At 39.4% G+C, this 19,682-nt stretch overlaps 1 protein-coding gene across 1 annotated transcript in view; it reads right to left on the reverse strand.

The window, feature by feature from the left end:
• The window catches only part of si:dkey-11f4.7 (piezo-type mechanosensitive ion channel component 2), a 32,594-nt gene extending 13,468 nt beyond the window's left edge, over window positions 1–19,126 (reverse strand). Inside the window, exons 1-32 of the mRNA XM_053424824.1 lie at window positions 19,063–19,126; window positions 17,370–17,465; window positions 15,472–15,573; window positions 15,240–15,285; window positions 14,763–14,922; window positions 14,461–14,674; window positions 14,107–14,320; window positions 13,228–13,405; window positions 12,541–12,639; window positions 12,260–12,301; window positions 11,941–12,073; window positions 11,571–11,725; window positions 10,680–10,946; window positions 9,852–9,960; window positions 9,514–9,635; window positions 8,986–9,045; window positions 8,003–8,151; window positions 7,739–7,903; window positions 7,234–7,275; window positions 7,057–7,089; window positions 6,520–6,632; window positions 5,947–6,122; window positions 5,168–5,344; window positions 4,843–5,007; window positions 4,402–4,602; window positions 4,085–4,289; window positions 3,683–3,784; window positions 3,398–3,563; window positions 2,109–2,352; window positions 1,871–1,967; window positions 760–919; window positions 279–368 (exon numbers count right to left, since the gene is read on the reverse strand). Coding sequence (XP_053280799.1) covers window positions 279–368; window positions 760–919; window positions 1,871–1,967; window positions 2,109–2,352; window positions 3,398–3,563; window positions 3,683–3,784; window positions 4,085–4,289; window positions 4,402–4,602; window positions 4,843–5,007; window positions 5,168–5,344; window positions 5,947–6,122; window positions 6,520–6,632; window positions 7,057–7,089; window positions 7,234–7,275; window positions 7,739–7,903; window positions 8,003–8,151; window positions 8,986–9,045; window positions 9,514–9,635; window positions 9,852–9,960; window positions 10,680–10,946; window positions 11,571–11,725; window positions 11,941–12,073; window positions 12,260–12,301; window positions 12,541–12,639; window positions 13,228–13,405; window positions 14,107–14,320; window positions 14,461–14,674; window positions 14,763–14,922; window positions 15,240–15,285; window positions 15,472–15,573; window positions 17,370–17,465; window positions 19,063–19,126 — 4,346 coding nt within the window. The remainder of the gene's footprint in view (window positions 1–278; window positions 369–759; window positions 920–1,870; window positions 1,968–2,108; window positions 2,353–3,397; window positions 3,564–3,682; window positions 3,785–4,084; window positions 4,290–4,401; window positions 4,603–4,842; window positions 5,008–5,167; window positions 5,345–5,946; window positions 6,123–6,519; window positions 6,633–7,056; window positions 7,090–7,233; window positions 7,276–7,738; window positions 7,904–8,002; window positions 8,152–8,985; window positions 9,046–9,513; window positions 9,636–9,851; window positions 9,961–10,679; window positions 10,947–11,570; window positions 11,726–11,940; window positions 12,074–12,259; window positions 12,302–12,540; window positions 12,640–13,227; window positions 13,406–14,106; window positions 14,321–14,460; window positions 14,675–14,762; window positions 14,923–15,239; window positions 15,286–15,471; window positions 15,574–17,369; window positions 17,466–19,062) is intronic.
• Between the last annotated feature and the right edge of the window lie 556 nt (window positions 19,127–19,682).

A 19,682-nucleotide genomic window follows, 5' to 3' on the forward strand; every position in this document is an offset into this window, starting at 1 on the left:
TTTCAGTGCATTCGCCTCTGTTCGTTAAAACTGACCTCTGATCAGATCACTCAGACAGATGTGGATAGGTCTGAACAGCGTTACACTAGTATTCTAATACACTCAAGAAGAATTGAACTCTGTTGGACCAGGAATCCTTGGTTTGCTAGTTTAATCTTTCTTAGACTCAGACTTTTCTTTGAACATTCACCATTGAACTTGGTTTTGAAAAACCTTCATTGAATTTTCATCGTGCCTCTGTATTCAACGTCTCAAAGTTTTGCAGCATATGTTCTTACTGTTTCTTCAGCGTCTCCACGGATTTCTTCTCCATCTCCAGTCTGGCTGCCACCAGCTTCTTCACCTTGGCCTCAAACAGCTCAGCTCCCCTTTGAGACGAGGAGAAGAAGAGATCAAATAAAACTTCAGATAATAACTGAACAATGAATACATATGTAGGCTAACTGAGTTTGGTTTCAATTGCATTCTTTCAGTGCATTATTTGGCAATTATCATTGATAATCAAAAACCTGTAAAATGGCAGATTGCAAAAACTCTCTTAAACAGCTGTGAGAGGATATTTCCTGATCTAAGCAAAGTTGAACTTGTCTTGGTCGACCGTGTCCCTTCTTTTATGAAGTAAATATAGATTAAGCTTGTTTGGATATCTGGGAAATTAATTTAAAACTGCAATTTTCACTTTCATGTTTATACCCTCAGCATATTTGTACCCCCACTATCTGTAAACAGGAGTTGGATGAGCATTTGTAGAGCTCAGACCTGGAGGCCAATATCTTAGAAGACTTGAGGTCCGACACCACATAGAGGAAGTAGTAGCTGAGGAAGACCCTCCTCTGTGCGAGGAGGACAGTGAAACAGATCGCATCCCAGACGATGCCGGCCTCGCCCTCCGGCAGCTCACACTCATCGTCAGGATTAGCTGCCACATGGGAGAGAAGAAATATATATATATTTATTGTATATGTGCACTGTAAGATTAAATGTTTCAAATGTATAGAGCTGCTACACACATTAAAGTTAAATTCCAACGAATACAAACTGTTTTGTGAATTTAACTTTTGAAACAAAGTGGAACTAGAAATTCAAAACAAAGAGAAAATCACCGTTACTTTGTAGAATGTAAATTGTGGAAATCATATGAGCACACAATACTCACTGTGATAGAGAAGAATGTAACAATGCTTTCTGTACCGTATGCTTATGTAATACATGCTTTGGTAAAGCACAAAACATGGTTTCTAATCGATTTCTGTACCTTCCACCATGAGATTTTCCATTATAATGATGTTATCGATCATCTTAACAAATGTCAAGAATCATAATTTTTTCAATACAAAGTAGATATTCAATCATAAGTTATTGCTCATATTTCACTATTTGATATAGTACAGAACTATAATAATGCAGTATTATTATTACACCTAATATGATACACTTCTTGTCATTGGTTTGTACTGTATGTGTTGGCTCGTTCTGCCCCCCTCTTAACAATATCATACAGCATTTGCAGTAAATAAATGCAGCATATTGTGTATTAATTGTTTCCTGTTCCACTATGGTACCAAATTATACGTTTTCAGTATCAGTATCTGAAGACATGTAAAAGTTATCATGTTAGGCAAAACAATAAATGTGTTTTATTTCTGTGTTTTGTCTAATCTGATATAAAGTAAAACTGTGTTTGTTTCCTGTCTTATTAATGACACATTAGTTTAGTTAAGTCTTATAAGCGCTATGTAAAATGACGTTCGATCAAGTTTGTGATGTTTACTGCATGAAAGTGTAATTATTCATGTAATATTGAATAAATAAAAACATGTTCTTATCCTACACATGGAAGATGTCAGTGATTGCCATAAGAGACACTTACGGAGATCGTAGCCTTTGATGGTGCAGAACATACTGAAGGCCTGAATTAACCAGCAGCCATTCTTCAGCAGGCTGTCCAGGTACGCACAAGATCCGAGCTGAGCACAGAACAGGGAAAGAGACAGAAACAGGCTGTAATCAGTAGAGGCTAAAATGGCAGAAAAAGCTAAACAATAAATCAACACATCTCTGAAATGATGCAGAAAAAGGCTGAAGTTGATCACTGAGTGGTAACTCACAGACAGTAGGTTCTTCATCGCAATCACAAAGCAGGTGTAGCCAATGAGCCAGTCCCACAGACGCAGGATGTATCTGACGGGCTGCATCAGCACGCTGCCGCCGAACAACATGAAGTAGAAACAGGCCACCAAGTAGCCAAGACAGAAGATGTTGATCCGAGTGGTTCCGGTGATGAATATGAGGCAAAGCACCATCCAGAAGAAATAGCTGAACACAAACACCTTCACCATGTCAAGGTAGGACCTGAAGACCAGACAGAGACGGACGTTTCACAACATGAACTCATTTCTTATCCTTCTTGTCATATTGCATCTGCAAACAACTCTGCAAAGACATGTGATTTAGGGCTGGGTGATATGGACATACCAAGAATGAGTTTGGCAAGGCAGCCTAGCTATCTGTTTCCAGTCTGTATGCTAAGCTAACCTAAGATCACCATTCTCTCGCTATAGCTTCAGATTTATCATAAATAGATTTTTGATTCCTTTACTGTTTTTATTGTAAGTATAGGATAGAAAGCAATGTTGTATTATGTTTATTTTTGTCAATCAATTTATAGCTTTTATTGAATTGATTTTGTGGTAGTTCATTACAAGATAAAAACAAATGAATAGCCCAATTTCAATATTATTCAAATTACAAATCTGAGGGATGTAGCACTGGGGGCTGAGGGCTGAAAACAAATAATTTCGGCTTGATTAATGAAACAACACAACATCTTAAACATCAATGCATTGTCCATGAATATGTCCTTGGTGGAAGGCTTTGGTTTTGGTTGAGTTTTGTTTTATTGAAATATATTCTGTCAACAGCGAGAAATCTGAAGATGGCCTGCAGCAGAAAGTGAAATGAAATCCATAAGCAAAGGCCCTGATCTATCATGGAAATGCAAAACGTCCATGAGTGCTTATCCAGCATTTTCAGTTTACCAGAACAGCTCTCATGAGTCTGACAACGGACATAAATGAATGATCTAACTCAACCCATTAATGCTGCTAAAACAACCGCAAACCAGAGTTATGGAGTCCCGGTTGTCCACCTGCAGTTTAACCTGCAGACCAGGAAGCTGTTTTAAGAGATTAACTAAGTGCTCGATTATGGAGTCAAGGCTTGTTCATGCTTTTATTCAGAGTCCATCAATTTAGATTTGAGAGTCGTGTGCATCGTGATTAGAAAATAAATCCAACCATAAGACACATATATTTTTTATAGTGTAAATAGCCATTTAAAATGAACATTTAGATCAACTGAAATGGGAGAAAAAAATTGAAAGGCTAATATTTCTGACCTGCAGTGAAGGAAGTTATTGACAGGTATGAACTGGTTGAAGGAACAAGGATCCAGACTGCGGCTGATCTCAACGTTGTCCCCGGCCAGCAGTCGCACCGCCGCACGGTTCTCCTCCTCAAAAACATGCCACTGCAGAGACGAACCCAGCAACAGGAGGTGGTCGTCTGCAGAGAGCAGGAGAGACACAAACAATCTGTCAGGAGGAAGGACAGAGGAGGAGCAGTGGAATGGAGGAGTAAGAGAAAAGAGGAGGAACAAAGGAGCGAAAGGAAGATTGACTCACAGAATATGAATAAAGGATCGGGTCTCATGGCGAAGTCAGGCAGGTAAAACCACTTGATGACATTGGAAGTCAAAGGTTGAAATGCAGTTCTCCAGGGGTAATCTGACAAGTACAATAGTAGAATATACAACAGAGTAGACAAGAAGAGCATGGAATGACAATTTTATGCAGCGACATATTTATATCTGAAGGTGTTCATCTGGAGTTTTCCTTCATGTGGACATCTGTAATGTTTTTGACTGTACTTTTAATTTTGGACACATATCTATTATATCTATTACCTATATATTTTTTGCTTTGCAGTTCCTCATCAGTCTTTCAAAGCAAAACTGTATATTTTATAGGAGCTGGATATAAATAATAGTTGATACAGAAATCTAACGCAGATCAAATCTTTCATACCAGCACAGAAGGCGGGGGGGATGCCGACGCAGAGCACATACTGCAGCACCATTAGCCCCGCCGTAAAGCAGCAGTATTTAGGCCACACCTCCCCGATAGCCTTCCTGCGTCGCCTTGACAGGACTGCCAGTAAGGCGCAAGAATGGAGCAGGGCGTAGAAATCCATCCTTTGACCGATCACATTAACCGCCACGATCAAACTGATCTAAGAAGATGTGCACGTGTGAGAAAGAAGTCAATGTCAGACATATTACACAGCTCAGAAACACGTGATCAGATCTGGACAAACATATAGACACACAGGCCTCAAAGTGTACCTCCAGTCCAAATTTGTAGTAGCAGAAGTTGATTAAGTACTTGATGCAGGGCAGGACGCCCTGGTCCAGGTGCTGCCTCGTGATTCCCTGGAAGATGATGCTAAAGGGCGGGCTCTTCAGGTCGTTGTGGAGACGGAAGTAGAGCTGGTGGCGATGGACAGTCGCCTCGAACACCAGCAGCCCAAGAACCATCAGATGGTTCTACAACACAAAACAAGTCTTAGTAAAAAAATTTACTAGGACTTAATGACGAATGATACCGTGAAAATGAATAATGTGATAGGTTAAAAAATGGTTTGTATGGATATAATGTTGCATGGGCCAAGATGTCTCAATTTAAACCTGGTTCAGTGTATTTCATGTCCTATAATAGAAATGCAAAACCAGTTTTGTTTTCAAGTTTTCCCTTGAACCAGACTATACTGTAAAATATCACCGTACCCTGAGACAGGGGAGAATCCTGCCCTCACACTTGCGCAGTGCTCCACACCAGTAGATGGGGTCCACAGGCTCGATGTAGAGTATAGATCGTCCGAGCAGCTCCACCATGTTCCCCCTCAGCCCGAATTCATCGTACAGGCTTGAGCTGTTGGACGGCACCAGCCCCTGAGAAACATAAGACAACTATGTGTAAGCAGGAAGTTGAGAGTCATTCTCCACAGTTTCATGTGATTAAAAATGAGGAGGGGTGATGCCCAGAGCAAACAACAACAAAAAAACAGCATTCTTAGCATTTAAATTATCCATCAAACACATAGCCACTCACAGCGGTGCAGTTGGAGGAGTAGTCCAGGGGCTTGATGACTTTGAGCTGGTAAAACATTTTACACACCACCATGACGCAGGCCCACACAGCGGAGATGCTGCTCGCCAAAGGTCGTAAGCGTGGGAACGGGAGCGCAAACACCCACAGGACCAGGAAGACCAAGTTCATCAAAGAAACCTGAAAAAAAGGAAAGTAGAAATGTTTTTTTTTTTTTTTTAATTCAGGACTGATAATTTAATTCTACACAAAATGTTCATTGATTCTCTCCTTGAGAATACAAAAATGTATTTCATGTTCTTTTTACCTCCACAACATAAATGAGAGTTTTTTTTCTCGTTTCATTCAAGAGCATTGTGTTTCAGTTTGAAAACAGGACTTATCGATTTCACATTCAGTTCTTGAATGGCTTTCACTCTAAACCCTGCGCTCACACTCAGATAGCTTCTGCTTATGTTTTAGCCTTCCTGCCCTCCAGTCTCAGCTCCTCACCTGGCGCTCACCCTGCCTCTGTGAGAAGCACGTGGAGAAGAGCTGAAGCTGGAAAGCAGGAAATTTGTCCTTGCAACAAAATCAAAGCGCAAGCGCAGTTTGAGCACAAGCAGAGCAAATCTGGATGACGGCAGGGGCTATTTAAGTGCAAGCATTACAAGTATTTCAAAATCTGAACTTCAAATCAATAAGTCCTTCTTCTCAAACTGAAAGACCACGCTCCTGAATAAAAATAGGAGAAAAAAAACATATACATACTTTTTCACAAACGCACACATCAAACATCCCACCTCCTGCAGTGACACCCAAATGATGCCCGTGGAAACGATCTTGAGGCTGTGGAGCTCCAGCAGTCTCCAGCTCAGCTCCTGGAGCCTGTGGAATCCAGACAGAGCCTGAAGGATCAGCAGGCTGGCACGGTCCACGATCACAATCCACTTGTCGTCCTTGCTGCTGGGGTCACTTCCTGGGAGCAAGAGAGAAGTGAGGATCCAAAGCGAGGGAAGGAGCCAAGTATCAGATTTAAACTGAAAATTAAACACAACTCTGCTGCAGCTCCCCTACAGCTCATACAATGATTTACAGAAAGGAAATCTTCTATGATAAACTGATATAAACCTAACATAACTGTGAACTTGTTTGCATCGTGTAATTTTCTTTTCTTTTTATGTAAATAGTTTGAACATTGATATACATCGCTCCTTTAATGTTAGACCCTGTTTTTTCTGATGAATGTAATGCAATGTACAGTTTTACCAAGTAATACATGGAACCACAATATGAATTATATATTCACATATAATTCTTGTTGTCAGTCAGTAAATGAGACTGAAGAGCTATTTTGGGTTCTGAGCTGCAGTTACCCTCTCCTGTCGTCTCCTCTTGCTCCTCAGCTCCTCTCTCAAACGACGCTTGCGGTCCGATGTCGTCCAGAGTCTCCTGACTTTTCCCATTTCCCATGTCCTCCTTCACAAGTCTGCAGGACAAGAGTGTGCGTTTGACAGTTTTCGAAAACCAACACTCTTCTTTACGATTGTCATTTGAAGTAAACAAGCAACTAAATGCTTTTTAACAATAAAGGCTGTCCGAGCTAAAATGTTCTCAAAATTGACATAGGTACTTATAAAATCTAAATGTATTTCTTTTTTTAAATTCAATTAAATTGTATTATATTTATTCAATTTCCCTAGTTTGCCCATATATCTGGTTACTGTTTTTCATCCTAAGTTTTCTATTTTGATTATATATCTATGTAAAACGTGAAAGTAATAATGAGAATATGTAAATATGTAAAGGATAATCTTTGAATGATCATTAAAACAACATTTAAATATAGATCTTCCAAGTCAGCATAATGAGTCATTAAACAACAATAATAAATAGTCAAACAAGGCTCTTACCTTTTCTGGAGCTTTTCAATGTTTTCTTTAATGCTGGAATTAGATTAAAGACAAATTTGTGAACTTTACAAAAAGTAAACAAAGTGTGTAAGATAAATTAAATTGTGATTAGTCTTTACAAATCTCTGAATTGTTCGTGCAACAAAACATTTATGGAGAAATAAATGCATCACTTACTTCTCAGATATCACATTTACTGAACCCCTGAGTTCTTCCTCTCTGTGTGAAGAGAAAGACACATGAAACAAACGTGTTGTATATATATATACAGAATATATATATTGTCTCTTGAAAAGTGACCAGATTTAACTAGGTGTCTGTTATACAGAGTAGTAAATGGTAAATGATCTGTATTTATATAGAAGCTTCTCTAGTGTTGATGACAACTCAGGCACTACAAGCCGAAGTACCGGTACACATTCACCCATTTTCTCACACATTCATACAGTTCATCTATGTGCAGCACTTTATCACATATCACTCACACACGCAATTTGAGGATCAGCAGAATGAGGGAGACCGGGATCGAACCACCGACCTTCTTGTTAGTTGACGACCCATCTTTAATTAGTAGGTTAACATTGATTTCTAGTGTTTTAGTACTTTATTGACTCTCTATATCAAAGGGGATTTTATGTCAGGTGAAAGTATCTGTATTTGAATAGGATGCTCTTTGTCTCACCTGGAAGCCTGTCTCACAGGTACGTTGTCGAGGTCGGTGAGCGTCAGGAAGTCTGAATTGAAGTAGTGCAGCTGGAGAATACAGGCCAATAGAAACGCAGCAGGAAGGAGAATACGCGCAAACAGCTCCACTGTGTCGTACCGTTCCAAACCCAGGTCACGAAGACTAGAGAATCAAACATGAATCCAAATATAATTAAAATGGTCAAGACTGGTAAATAAATTCATTATCTTTTTTCGATATGAGCAAACAGAAAACATTTACCCTTCCTCCGACATGCCCATGATCTGTCTAAACAGCCCCGACACACTTCTGAACTGGTACATGTAAATGGCTATCAGCACCACCATGGAGTAACCGACCACCACGGCCCAGAATGTCTTCAGGACCCGCCGCCACACGTCATAACGCATCTGAGGGGGAACCAGACAGACAGAATTTACAGTACAGTACTTTTTTACTGTTAGGGGCCAGGATTACTCATTAGTTAGAACTCCTGCAATGACAACGTTTAATCTGGATGTTGTGTGTCTCTGAAAATAAGCAGCAACATCATCATAATTAGCCGTTTTGCCCTTACGCCCCCATCATTCACTAAAGCATGTAAAACAGCTGTCTGCTGCAGATGTTGTCCAAACAGACAGACATTGCGTCACCTCAACAGCCATTAGACCTTCCTGTAAGTGCCCACCGTTTCTTTAAGGTCAGCAGAAACATAAGACAGTGGAGAAAAAAATGGAAAACAGCAAAAAAAATAATGGCTGCGTGTTTATGAGACATAATCAATAGTTGTAACTGTAAAGCAGCATTGATCTGGCACAGGCGGTGTTAGTGTGAGCGCACACAGTTTAGCTAAACAAGCTAGAACTGTTCTCAACATTTTAATTTACTGACAATAGCTAAATGATTCACGGATGATAATTTAGGAGTCAACATGTGTCAGATGAACCTGACTCCATAGTGACTGTGAAATAAAAAAATCAACAATATCTCAACTACATAAGCTGACGTCGTATCCATTCACTGACCCCAGCAAGCGCAGTATAACAATTTATTGCATCATCTACTCTACCATGTGTACAGTAGGCTGCACAGTCTGAAAATAAAGTATAAATTAAAGTTTTCACACCGGGGAGAAACGTAATTACTGTACAAGACGCAAGACATACGTTGAGTCATTGGCTATATTCCTCCTTAAGACTAAATATTATTTTTCTCTTATCAGACACATCTCTAAAATCACTAACCTGATAGAGGACAACACAGAAGAGGAAGAGGACTATGTAGAGGATCTTGTAGACGACCACCTAAAAAAGTAGAACATGGTAAAGAAAGATAAGGTCGATTTCACCGCATCAAATATTATTTATATATATAATATATGTATAGATAGCTTCAAAAACATAAATGTAGGGTCACTATATATATCCAAAGTAAATCAATTCTAAAGAATAGTAAATTAATATTATTGATTGAATAAATATTCTATACTAATTTGCTCATAAATTCCTTTTTCTTCTCAATTAAACACATTTTCTCTATTAAATGAAAACAAAAACCCCAAACCCAGCCCTGAACCCAATGACCCCCCTCTCATGCAGTTTACAATCATTTAAAAAATGAAATCCACCAGTTTACCTGACTTCAGATCAAAACCAAATACCTGCTATGGGCTTTTTTCAATTGATAATACCAGAGCTAGGAGGGTCTGATTAGTAATATGTCATGAACATAGATCTCTCCAGCACTTTGAGTTAAAGTGTGTCAAAATATACCTTTCCAGAGAAGCTGATGACAAAGAACATGGAGCAGCAGAAGAGTATCCAGTATTTCACCAGTGTCCCTTTAACTCCCGAGATCAGCATCGCTATGAGAGCCGAAGGCTGATTTTCCTCCACTGACATGGAGAAAAACAGAAAAGGAGGATGAGGAAGGAGAAGGGAAAAAGATGGGGGAAAAGTTGAAAGACAGAAGGAAAATAGATGACCAAAAGAGAAGGAAACAGAGCCAGTCAGACTATACAGAGTGTGTGTTCCATTGCTCCAAACCACATATTTCTTTCTCTAAGACATTAAACATAATATTTACAAAAGAAAATCCAAAAATGAATTACATGACACAACTTTGACTTCATCTAGAGACTCTGCCTTTAAGCTCTTCTCCTCCTGTCTCTCCTTCAGCTGCTGACGAAACATCAACCAAAAGCTGAAGCTGTAGAAGACCTGCAGCAAACACAGTTTATCGTAAGTAAAACATTTGTAATGTACATGTGCAGCGCTTTACTCTGCATGGTAAACATAGTTAGGTTCTGAACATAGGTCATAAATCCCACCTCCTCAATGTTAACAAATAGGACCTGAGCCAAACTAATCAGTACACATTAAACTATTATTTCTCAAACATGGTCTCTGTCATTTTAGGTAGTTCTTATCGTGTCATCATTTTCCGATGATCTTAAACCAAATAAGTTGAATAAGCAACAATCAAATTAAGATGTGGAGTATTCTGATTTAATTTGCATTATGTAGACATGTTACATCACATTTTCTGACATCGACAGAGTCAGACTATGCTCTCTAACTTGTAAACGGGAATATGAATATTCTATTAGCAACTCACATAAACATCATAGTCAAAATAATGTCATATTCAGAATAAGATAAATAGTCTAAGTAATGGTGTTTTTAGTAAAACCACCTGTGCTTTGTACTGTGATATGTTAAAATCAGTTCCTTGAAAAAGGTTTTTTTAATTTCTGTATTGTTTCTCATAGAACTTGTCACAGGTATTTAATGTCATAAAGATATATTTAATGTTAAAACGTTGTCAGCTTTATTGAAAACACATGACTCTATGAACAAAGTTGGATTCTTAGCATTGACTTTGTCATCAGTGTTTTCATCAAAAACAACTTTGTTAGGTGACTCTTCTGTCCACTGACCTTTGCCCCCAGGTGGACACAGGGCGCAGGGTGGTAGCTGTTCAGGTCAAAGTCCACTATGACGGCCGGGGGCAGACCCGGGTAGAGCTCGGCCCGGCTCAGGCGCAGGCCGCTCAGGAAGCCCAGCACCAGCAGCACGGTGCCGTAGATGGCGAGGAATGGGGCTGACATCATGGCATAGCGCCGGCGATCTCGCATCATCCAGATGATACAGGACCACACCAGCAGGGCGAAGGTTAGCCAGTTGTTGTAGGTGATGCTCCAAACCTTAAAACACATATTTTAAATGCATTGATGCTAGTCTTGGTTTTCCTCCATTGATCGGCACTAACATCAAACTGTGTATGAAAAATAAATAAGTTAACACTAACGTCTGCTGTGTTTTATTTTCAGATTTATTTTGATAAACCAAGGTTCTACTGGTGAGCTAAACCAAAAATCACTTAGTTTTCAAATTTACTCAATTAGCTAGCAGCTAAACAGTGTGATAATGTCGATTTATCCTAAGGTTAACTAAATATGTATTTTTGACCTATGCAAAAAAGATTTAAGCATTGTTAAATGAGCTTTATAAATAAAACTTATTATTTCAATCATCAGAAATGCAATTCACTGTACTTGGACTTAGCATAGTGTGCTAATGTTAAATTAGCCTGTGGTTAATATAGCCTAACTGTTACCTAAGCAGTCTTGATTTTTTTCTCAACTCTAATAAGGAGAAAAATGTATAATTTTGTAATACACTTTATTTGGCTTGAGCTGACCCATGCTCGGACACACCGGAGCATATTTTCTATTTCAGATGTCTCTCTTTTCTATGATGGTACAAGTAATGGTCTTTATAATACTTGTCACAAAAACTGAAAACCATCAATAATCAGTTCACTTTACCATCATGATGATCAGGGCACTGACATAACTGTGTTTTTGCACCAGCTGTCCAAAGATGACCAGACCACTTGGACCTGAGGGAGGAGCCAACGTCTCTGCGGGACTGTTCGGGTCCTCCTCACTCTTGTCCGCCATTTCGTCCTCGCTTTCTGTCCCTACCACCAGATACAGACAAAGGAAAAGATCTCATAAAAGACTTCAGTAAACGGAGCAAATGGAATTAGACCACAACATTTAGTGGGCAAATCAAGTACAGTTCATTAATATCTGATGATTTGACAGAATCCTTCCCAGGGATTTAACACATGTGTGGGTGAGGTTTGAGGACACTGCTCTGAGGATTTGTATTCAGAGATGTTAGCGCGTTTACCATTAGAAGCTGAGTCTTTGTCTTCATACTGGGGCGGAGAATGACAGTTTGTGTAACCGTCCGCTCCTAACAGAGATCCCAGTTCATTTCTATGGACATCTTGCCAGGAGCTGCTTGTCATTAAGATCATTGGCTGAAAAAACAAAGAGTGCATTAGGCTGTAAGTTTAGGTCTAACAAGTTCATGATGCCAAAAACAGTGAGAGAGCCACTAGTACTGTTTAAATGAGTCCACACGCCTCCAGTTTTTTTGTTTATTACTACTATTTGCCCATCTGTGATTCATCTGAAAAACAAAATTGGGCAATAAACCGGCTTACCTCATCAGGTAGATAGGTTTCATCATCTGTGCTGCTCAACAGCTGAAAAAATGAAATCTTTGGTTGGTTGTGTCTTCTGACATTTGCAGCAGTGAAACCGCAGGAAAACTATGATGTGTCATTTGTTTTTTCAGCGTGTATCTGATGCTATTGTTATCTGAGGCAAACTAACCATCGCAGACCTAGAGAATCAATACTTTGTTCAGAGCCAAATACATTAACATTGTTCCTGTGACCCAATCATTCAATTAAGAAGCCAAACATCTGTGTTTGTAGATTACCTCCTGCTTATCTCCTGTGATGTAGATGACTCTGGAGAAGCTTGGAGGAAGGTCTGGACTTTCCAATGGACTCTCAGGTTCCTCAGCATCAACAGCATCCTGAGAAGCACAGTAGTTGGGAAGAGCCTGTCATGTAAGTTAATACCATCTGAAGGATATGTGAAGTTAATGAACGTGAATTATAGTGATGAAAAATAAAATTGCACAAGCACAAAAAGACATTTGTCATTAGAGGGAGCAGCAGTTCCCAGAATTTTAAGTCACATTGGCAGTAGGACTTGTCAGCATTAAATAGTAAATGGTCAGTTTTGCCATTGACACATTCACACACACTTTCATCCATGAATCTATGTGAAGCACGTTCACTATCTCACATCACTCTCACACTACTGGCATAGCACAGCAGGGACAATTTGGCATTCAGCATCATGCCAGAGGACACTTGGCATGTGGAAAGGGGTAGACTGGGTTTGATCTACCAACCCTCTGGTTAGTGGATGACCCGCTCTGAGCCAAAGCCACCGATTACGAATGAAAGTGATGGAAAGTACTTATTCTTTAACTGCCACCCACTATAGCCAGAGCAGAGTTTGTTGGTAGCAGAGTGTCACCAGCAGGAGCTGTGGTTTTGCAGTGGTGAAAGTACAATTTGCAGCAACACTAGTATTAATACGCACCAAAAAAAACAACCAAACAAACCTCTTCAGTTATATGCACCCATTTGTGCAGCAGGGCCACCAGTGTGTAGTACAGCAGCAGCAGAACCAAAGGGTTGATGAAGTCAGGCCAGCTGACGTTTGGGTGCAGACCAAGAAAGTTACGGTCTGAGCTGTTGGTTCTGATTATACCTGTCATACCGAACAGTCTGGGGACAGGGGGAAGAGAGAGTTACTATAGAGTGGAGAGGTTGTGTGCAGTTCAATAATGGATGTACATGAGGGGGTAAAACCCTTATTGGGCAAATCTTCTTTTTTTTCTCCTGGTAAAAGTACTTGCCTTTTCTGAGCCCTACATTGTATTTGAGGTAATTGAAGAAAAATAGACTAAACAAACTGACTTAAAAGGCCGTGTCTGTGAATAGGTCTTAACTCGCCGCTCTTGAGAAAGAGGCTGATGACAAAATGGTGGCAAATCTATGTACATTATGTATATTGCCACTCGCCCCCTTCACAAAACACTGGAAAGCCTAAAGAGCACCTTCAGCCACAGACTCATCTACCTGTGTCAGTTCATCAATCAATTCATCTACCCCTGCCAGTCCTGCGATCATCACTGTAAACATTTATACTTAGCACCAAGATGTTCGCATTATTATTTGTATTACTTGTATTTTTATTTAAATTTACACTTTGTTTTTATTCTGCACCTTATATTTCTGTATTTTCATTGAGTAGAAGATGTACCTTGCATTGAATTCTTTGTCCTTGAATTCAAATAACAAAAGCTTGTAGCTTGTATTTGTGTTAAGGTTACATTAGACTGAAATCAACATTGCTAATATTGTATATTTAATTCAAACGCCAGATGAGTCCACAATGTTTGTCTAATCTTGAATCGCTTCTGTACCTGGCAAAGACGTCTTCTGGTGGAACAATCTGCTGGGACAGGGGCAGCTGGTAGAGGTACAGAGCCAGCAGGTGTCCCCCGCTGAAGATAGCCATCATCACACACAGGGAGCTGAAGAGGAGCAGGCTGATGGAGCGGCTGAACACCCACCACCACACTAGTCCAAGAAATACCCCAAAATACAAACCTGAGGTGAGGGAAGGCAGCGTGATACCTGTACACGCACACACACACACACACACACACACACACACACACACAACAACAACAACAACAAAGTGTGATAAGGCAAGAGATTTTTTTTAAGCGATAATTGACAAAAATGTATGAGCATTGTAATTACGATTGTCATACCTGCCAACCCCAGCAGTAAGGTCACCACCACTTTCCCTGCTGTGTTCATGATTGCTGACAGCAGCAGCCTGAGTCCGGCTGCAAACACTATCAGCTTCTGGACAAACTGGGGCGGCCTCGCCTGAACCGGCACCGTGGTCTCGTCTGAGCTGTCAAAGGAGGAGCCCTCCGAGTCACTGTCTCCATCAGACTCTGCTTCAGACGTCTCCACCTCCTGCCAGACGGGGGAAATGATCCAATTCATATCACTGCCAGGTTTTTAGAATAATGTCAAAGCAGTCGATGAGTGTGCCTGTGGTTACCTCAGGGACAGACGGGGGTATTCCGTTTTCATGGAGACTGATTTGGGGAACGGGGCGCAGGAGTTTTTTACAGAGTCTCAGAATGAAAAGGGAAGAAACGAAGAGGACCACGTCTGGGGCCAGGAGACGCACAATGTTCCCTGGATCCACGGAGCTGAATCTGGAAACACACAAGCATGTTCTTACTTAATGACACTTAGGTATGAAGATCTGTTTGCTGAGACCTGCTTGGGATGGGTCATTTATCTCAATAGACAATAATGTTAGTGGTGCTGCTTTACAATGCATCATTGACAAAAAAACTGATTAAGCGATGTTTTTTACAGGCCACAATGAGTTGATTTTTTTATAATGAAATTTACTTCAAATCGTTGTTTGGAAAATAGAAAGTGGTTAGCAGTAATGTAGATGTGATTTAAAGTTTTGTGGATTTCAAATTTCTTCTTGAGAAAAACAATGTCAAATGCACACCCATACCTTAAAATGCCAAAGTGGTAGAGGACATCGTCCAAGTGGCCGCTTACTGTCAAAGAAAACATGTTCATCAAAACACCTTTTAGTTCCTCAAAGATTTTAATTTCGACATGACGAAAGTAATTATTTGCAGCGCTTTCATTGAACTTCTACAACATTCGTAGTTTTGAAGTATGCTCACAGGACTGGTGACATTCTATTTGAACAGAAGCTGTCCTATTCATTTTGCTTTTACCATGTTGAGGGATGTAGGTGAAGGGGATCTGCATGAAGCACTGCAGGGTCAGGAAGATCAGACTGGTATAGATGATAACCAGCAGAAACTTCCCGGTTTTACCTGAACAGAGCAGCAAACAGTGACAGAAAGCCAAGAGGAGACAAAAGTGAAAGTGAACAAATACATTTCACAGTAAAGCTATTCAGACCAATTGTATATCTTGACAATGTACTGAGCCAAAAGCAGTTTATGGTATATTTATTTATTTCTGAATTGGAGTGGTTGTCACAGTTTCAGATTTCATTTTTTTTAATTCATCGGGTGGTACAAGCTCTATTTATGTATTAGACCAGAGAGAATCCTTTGGTAGTCATCTTTGAACGGGACAGTTGATGTCACATGGCAATCCACTTCTGTGTTTTGAGCAGTTTTCTAACCTGATGCGAACCAAACCCGAGCAGACAAGAATCATATTTAATACCACATTTTTAATTGTACTCAACGAATGGATTTTGGAGTCAAGTGAAATCAGATTCAGACCTGAATCTCTTACCTTTTTTCTACCAGGGCAGTTCAAGGTTCTAAAATGACGATGACTTAAAAAAAAATACTCCAATTTGAAATCTCAGACTTCACTTCAATACTAGTGATAAAAAGAATGGAGATCCAAAGGCTTGAGAGAGTCAGCTGAGCCAGCATATCTGCTATTGATGTTCAGGATTTTTTACTAAAAGCAATTTTTCACTTAAACCTCTCTGCTTCCCAATAAGAGACACACACACAAACACAGGCACACACAGGATGTACACACACTCGACCACTTAGCCCAAAGACAGCGAGCCCATGTTTGGGAGATTTAGATAACTGTGGGATCAGTGAAGCTTTCAAAGACCAGCGATAAAGCAAACTGTTTTTAAATGGGGGGATGGGAGGAGAGAGAAAGAAATAAAGAGAGGACCCTGTCAAAATGCTGACAGCACATCTTTTAATTCCTTGCTGTAATTACCAGGCTATGTATAATTGATTCGACTGCTCCGACCACATCCCCTTTACAAAGTACTTTGAGGGAGGGGTGAAGATACTTTAATTCATCAGAATGCAGTGATCAATATACAGAAGGCACACACACACACACACACACACACACACACACACGCACACACTTACATGAAGCAAACAAACACATACGCACACACTTTTTCAATTTTACTCAATATATATTATATATATATGTATATATTGTGCTTTGTCGCCACTTTTTTCATCACATTAAACTTTAATCAGCCATTAAAAGTATTTTTGTCATCAGTTTTTTCACTAGAAAGTAATAAAGGGAGAGTCAGATGACATACAGGGAATGCATTTTGGTGTTTTGTATTATGTTGTGTTTATCTACAGGTTGTTTTTATATGTAACCACATATGAAAACACATGAAAATGTTTGTGTGTAATAATAGAAAATAAGCGCAAAGATATAGCACAACAAACTGCTGAGATAATTTTTGATTCATTTGATATTGCTTCTGCCCAATTATTAATATGTTTGAATTATTATGTTCACATCCGTTGGTCTGGACACAGATAAGTGCTAGAGGTACAGTACAATGCTATAAAATATTTACAACTTTGATTTAACATGGGTTGTTGCTTGAAATGTTTAATGTACATGATAGTAAATACATAACAGCCTTAAAACGTTTGCTCTATACTACTGGTTATAATGAGGAAAATTACTTTGACAGAAACTGTGGGAAGAACATATAAATGACTTTCAAGCAAACCCAGCATTTTAGTGTAGAAGTTTGTGACAGTTTTTAATTCTATAATCTGCAAAATCACACATTTTGGAAACTGGGTCAAATAAAAATGTTTAAAATCATACAAATTATATTGTTTGTCTTTGAAGCCACTCTCACCTTTCATGGTGACCAGGCTAGGCTTTGGCATCAATGGTAAGACGAGCAGGAACAGGAAATACACCACTGACAGACCATTGTAGCGGAACGAGGAGGCTGAGGTGCAGAAGAAAGATTACACATGTATCATCTGTTTGATAGAAATACATAATCAACTATAATATATTTACTATTAGAGAAAACAAGTCAATATCCTGTGTGGAGTTTATCCTGCCTCCTGCTTGATTTTTTTATGTTTGTAAATAAATGCAGATCAGCAAATTCTAAAATTATTTCATCACACTATATAGAAACCACAGTGTGCTGAGACTTAGCATTAAAACTGAAAATGAGGTCAAAAGAATCCTGCGTCAGGTTGTCTTGAGCTGAAATTTGGATAGATACATTAATCTCCGACGTTGTGTTTTATTTTAATACCAGTCACCAGGTTAAACAAGTGGACATAGGAGAATCATTACTAATCAGGATAATTGTAATTTAAGTGATTACTTTTCTGTGTAAATTTACCTTAAACAGCGGTTCTCTAACTATATTACATACTGTATATGTGTTTGCTCCAGAGCATAATCAAATTTGATTGATATTTTTAATTCAGGAGATTTGTTTTAGTTTTATGTAAGTGCACCCTAAATGTTATGGAAAATGATTTATGCCCACATTTCTACATTGTTTAATATTTTATATTTTCTCCGTTAATCAGCCTATTTATTGAAATATTTTGGAGGGAGAGGCGGCTTACACCCTTGACAAGCCTTTCTATCACAGGGCCCAATACACAGACAAACAACTATTCGCTCTAGATTTGCATCTACGGACGATTTCAGTGTTTCCAATCAACTCAACATGTGACCATGGTCCAAGAGAAAACCCAACTTAATTAGAATTTAAATTAAGTTTGATTAAGTTAAACCAATTCATTTTTAAGAGCAAAGGGACATACTTAACCATTCACAACAACATCATTACATTAAAAGCAGGGATAATGTTGACTATGATCATCGGCAGTCAGCATGATCCATCTCAGTCGGAACACACTGCTTCTCAAAAACAACCCTGAAGACCCAACTCAATGCACCCAACAGAAATCTAAATCAGTCGACAAGATTGAATTGGGATTCAGCCATTGGAGAACTGTGTGCAACAGTAAGCACACATGTACTACAATAACTCTGAGTCTTTGATACATCGCCTTCAATAACAGGAGGAAATAAACCTTTATTGTTGTATCTTCACCATAATATAATTAATTCCAATTTGTTGGAAAGTAATATTTAATGACAGTCATTTCCTAAATTATATGAAATGGAGGTAAGATAGGTCATCTTATCGGCAACAAGAAAAAAGCTTACGACCAAATGTCTTATTCTGTGATTCTGTTTTGACATGATCCTGAGAACTTCAGCTCTTTGTAAAACACTTAATTCTTCTATACACAGAAACTGCAATACAAATTATTAGTTTAATAAGATTTTTCCATGTACAACAGTTTATGGTATACTTAATGAATAGTTGTAAAAAGATCTGATCTGATCTCAGGCACAATGATATCCGCATCAGCTACAGAAATACTGTTTGTATATTTAAACTTAGCTTAATATAATCCCTACTCTCTAGCAGATCTCAGGTGAGCGATGCACCACAAATGTCATTCCTGTCAGCAAAACAGGGATAAAATAATCACACTACAACTCACCAGTCAGCAGGAGCAGTGGCAGTAATAAGTTATAGAGCATCCCGACCACCAGGTCCCCTGCCATGTCTCCTCCTCTGTGTCAGAGACACCCACGCAGCTCCTTCAGATACTACTGTCCTCCAGATGTCTGCACAAATCTGGGAATGTCTCAGCGGTGTGGAGGGAAACTCCAACCTGCCCACACATGTCTCTGATGAAGAACTTGTGCAGATGCAGTCAAAGCATCCTCCGATACAGCAGTGAAAACACAGTCAAACAACAGGATAGGTGTGTTGGTCCAGTGACGATCAGCACCGCGAAGAAACAGAGAGGAGAGGGAGCTGAAGATCTTAACTTAAAGCCGAGAGGATGACTCCCTCTGCTCTTTGCTTGTGTCTCCGTCACACCCTCCTTTCCCTCCCTCACCTCTCACTCTCTCTCTTTGTCTCTCTCCCGGACATAATGGGTTGTAACCCATCAACTGTGTTACTATGCTCCTATTGAGGCTAATCTCACTCAGGAGAATATCCGCCATCATTACTTGACTGAAAAACATGCCTCTACTAAAACATAAAAGCCTGACTAAAAAACAGCAACAACTGAGAGAAACACTGACACGTAATATTGTGCAAAATATCTCT

The sequence above is a fragment of the Pleuronectes platessa genome, chromosome 6 (genome assembly GCF_947347685.1).
Source record: "Pleuronectes platessa chromosome 6, fPlePla1.1, whole genome shotgun sequence".
In the NCBI taxonomy this organism is placed as follows: domain Eukaryota; kingdom Metazoa; phylum Chordata; class Actinopteri; order Pleuronectiformes; family Pleuronectidae; genus Pleuronectes; species Pleuronectes platessa.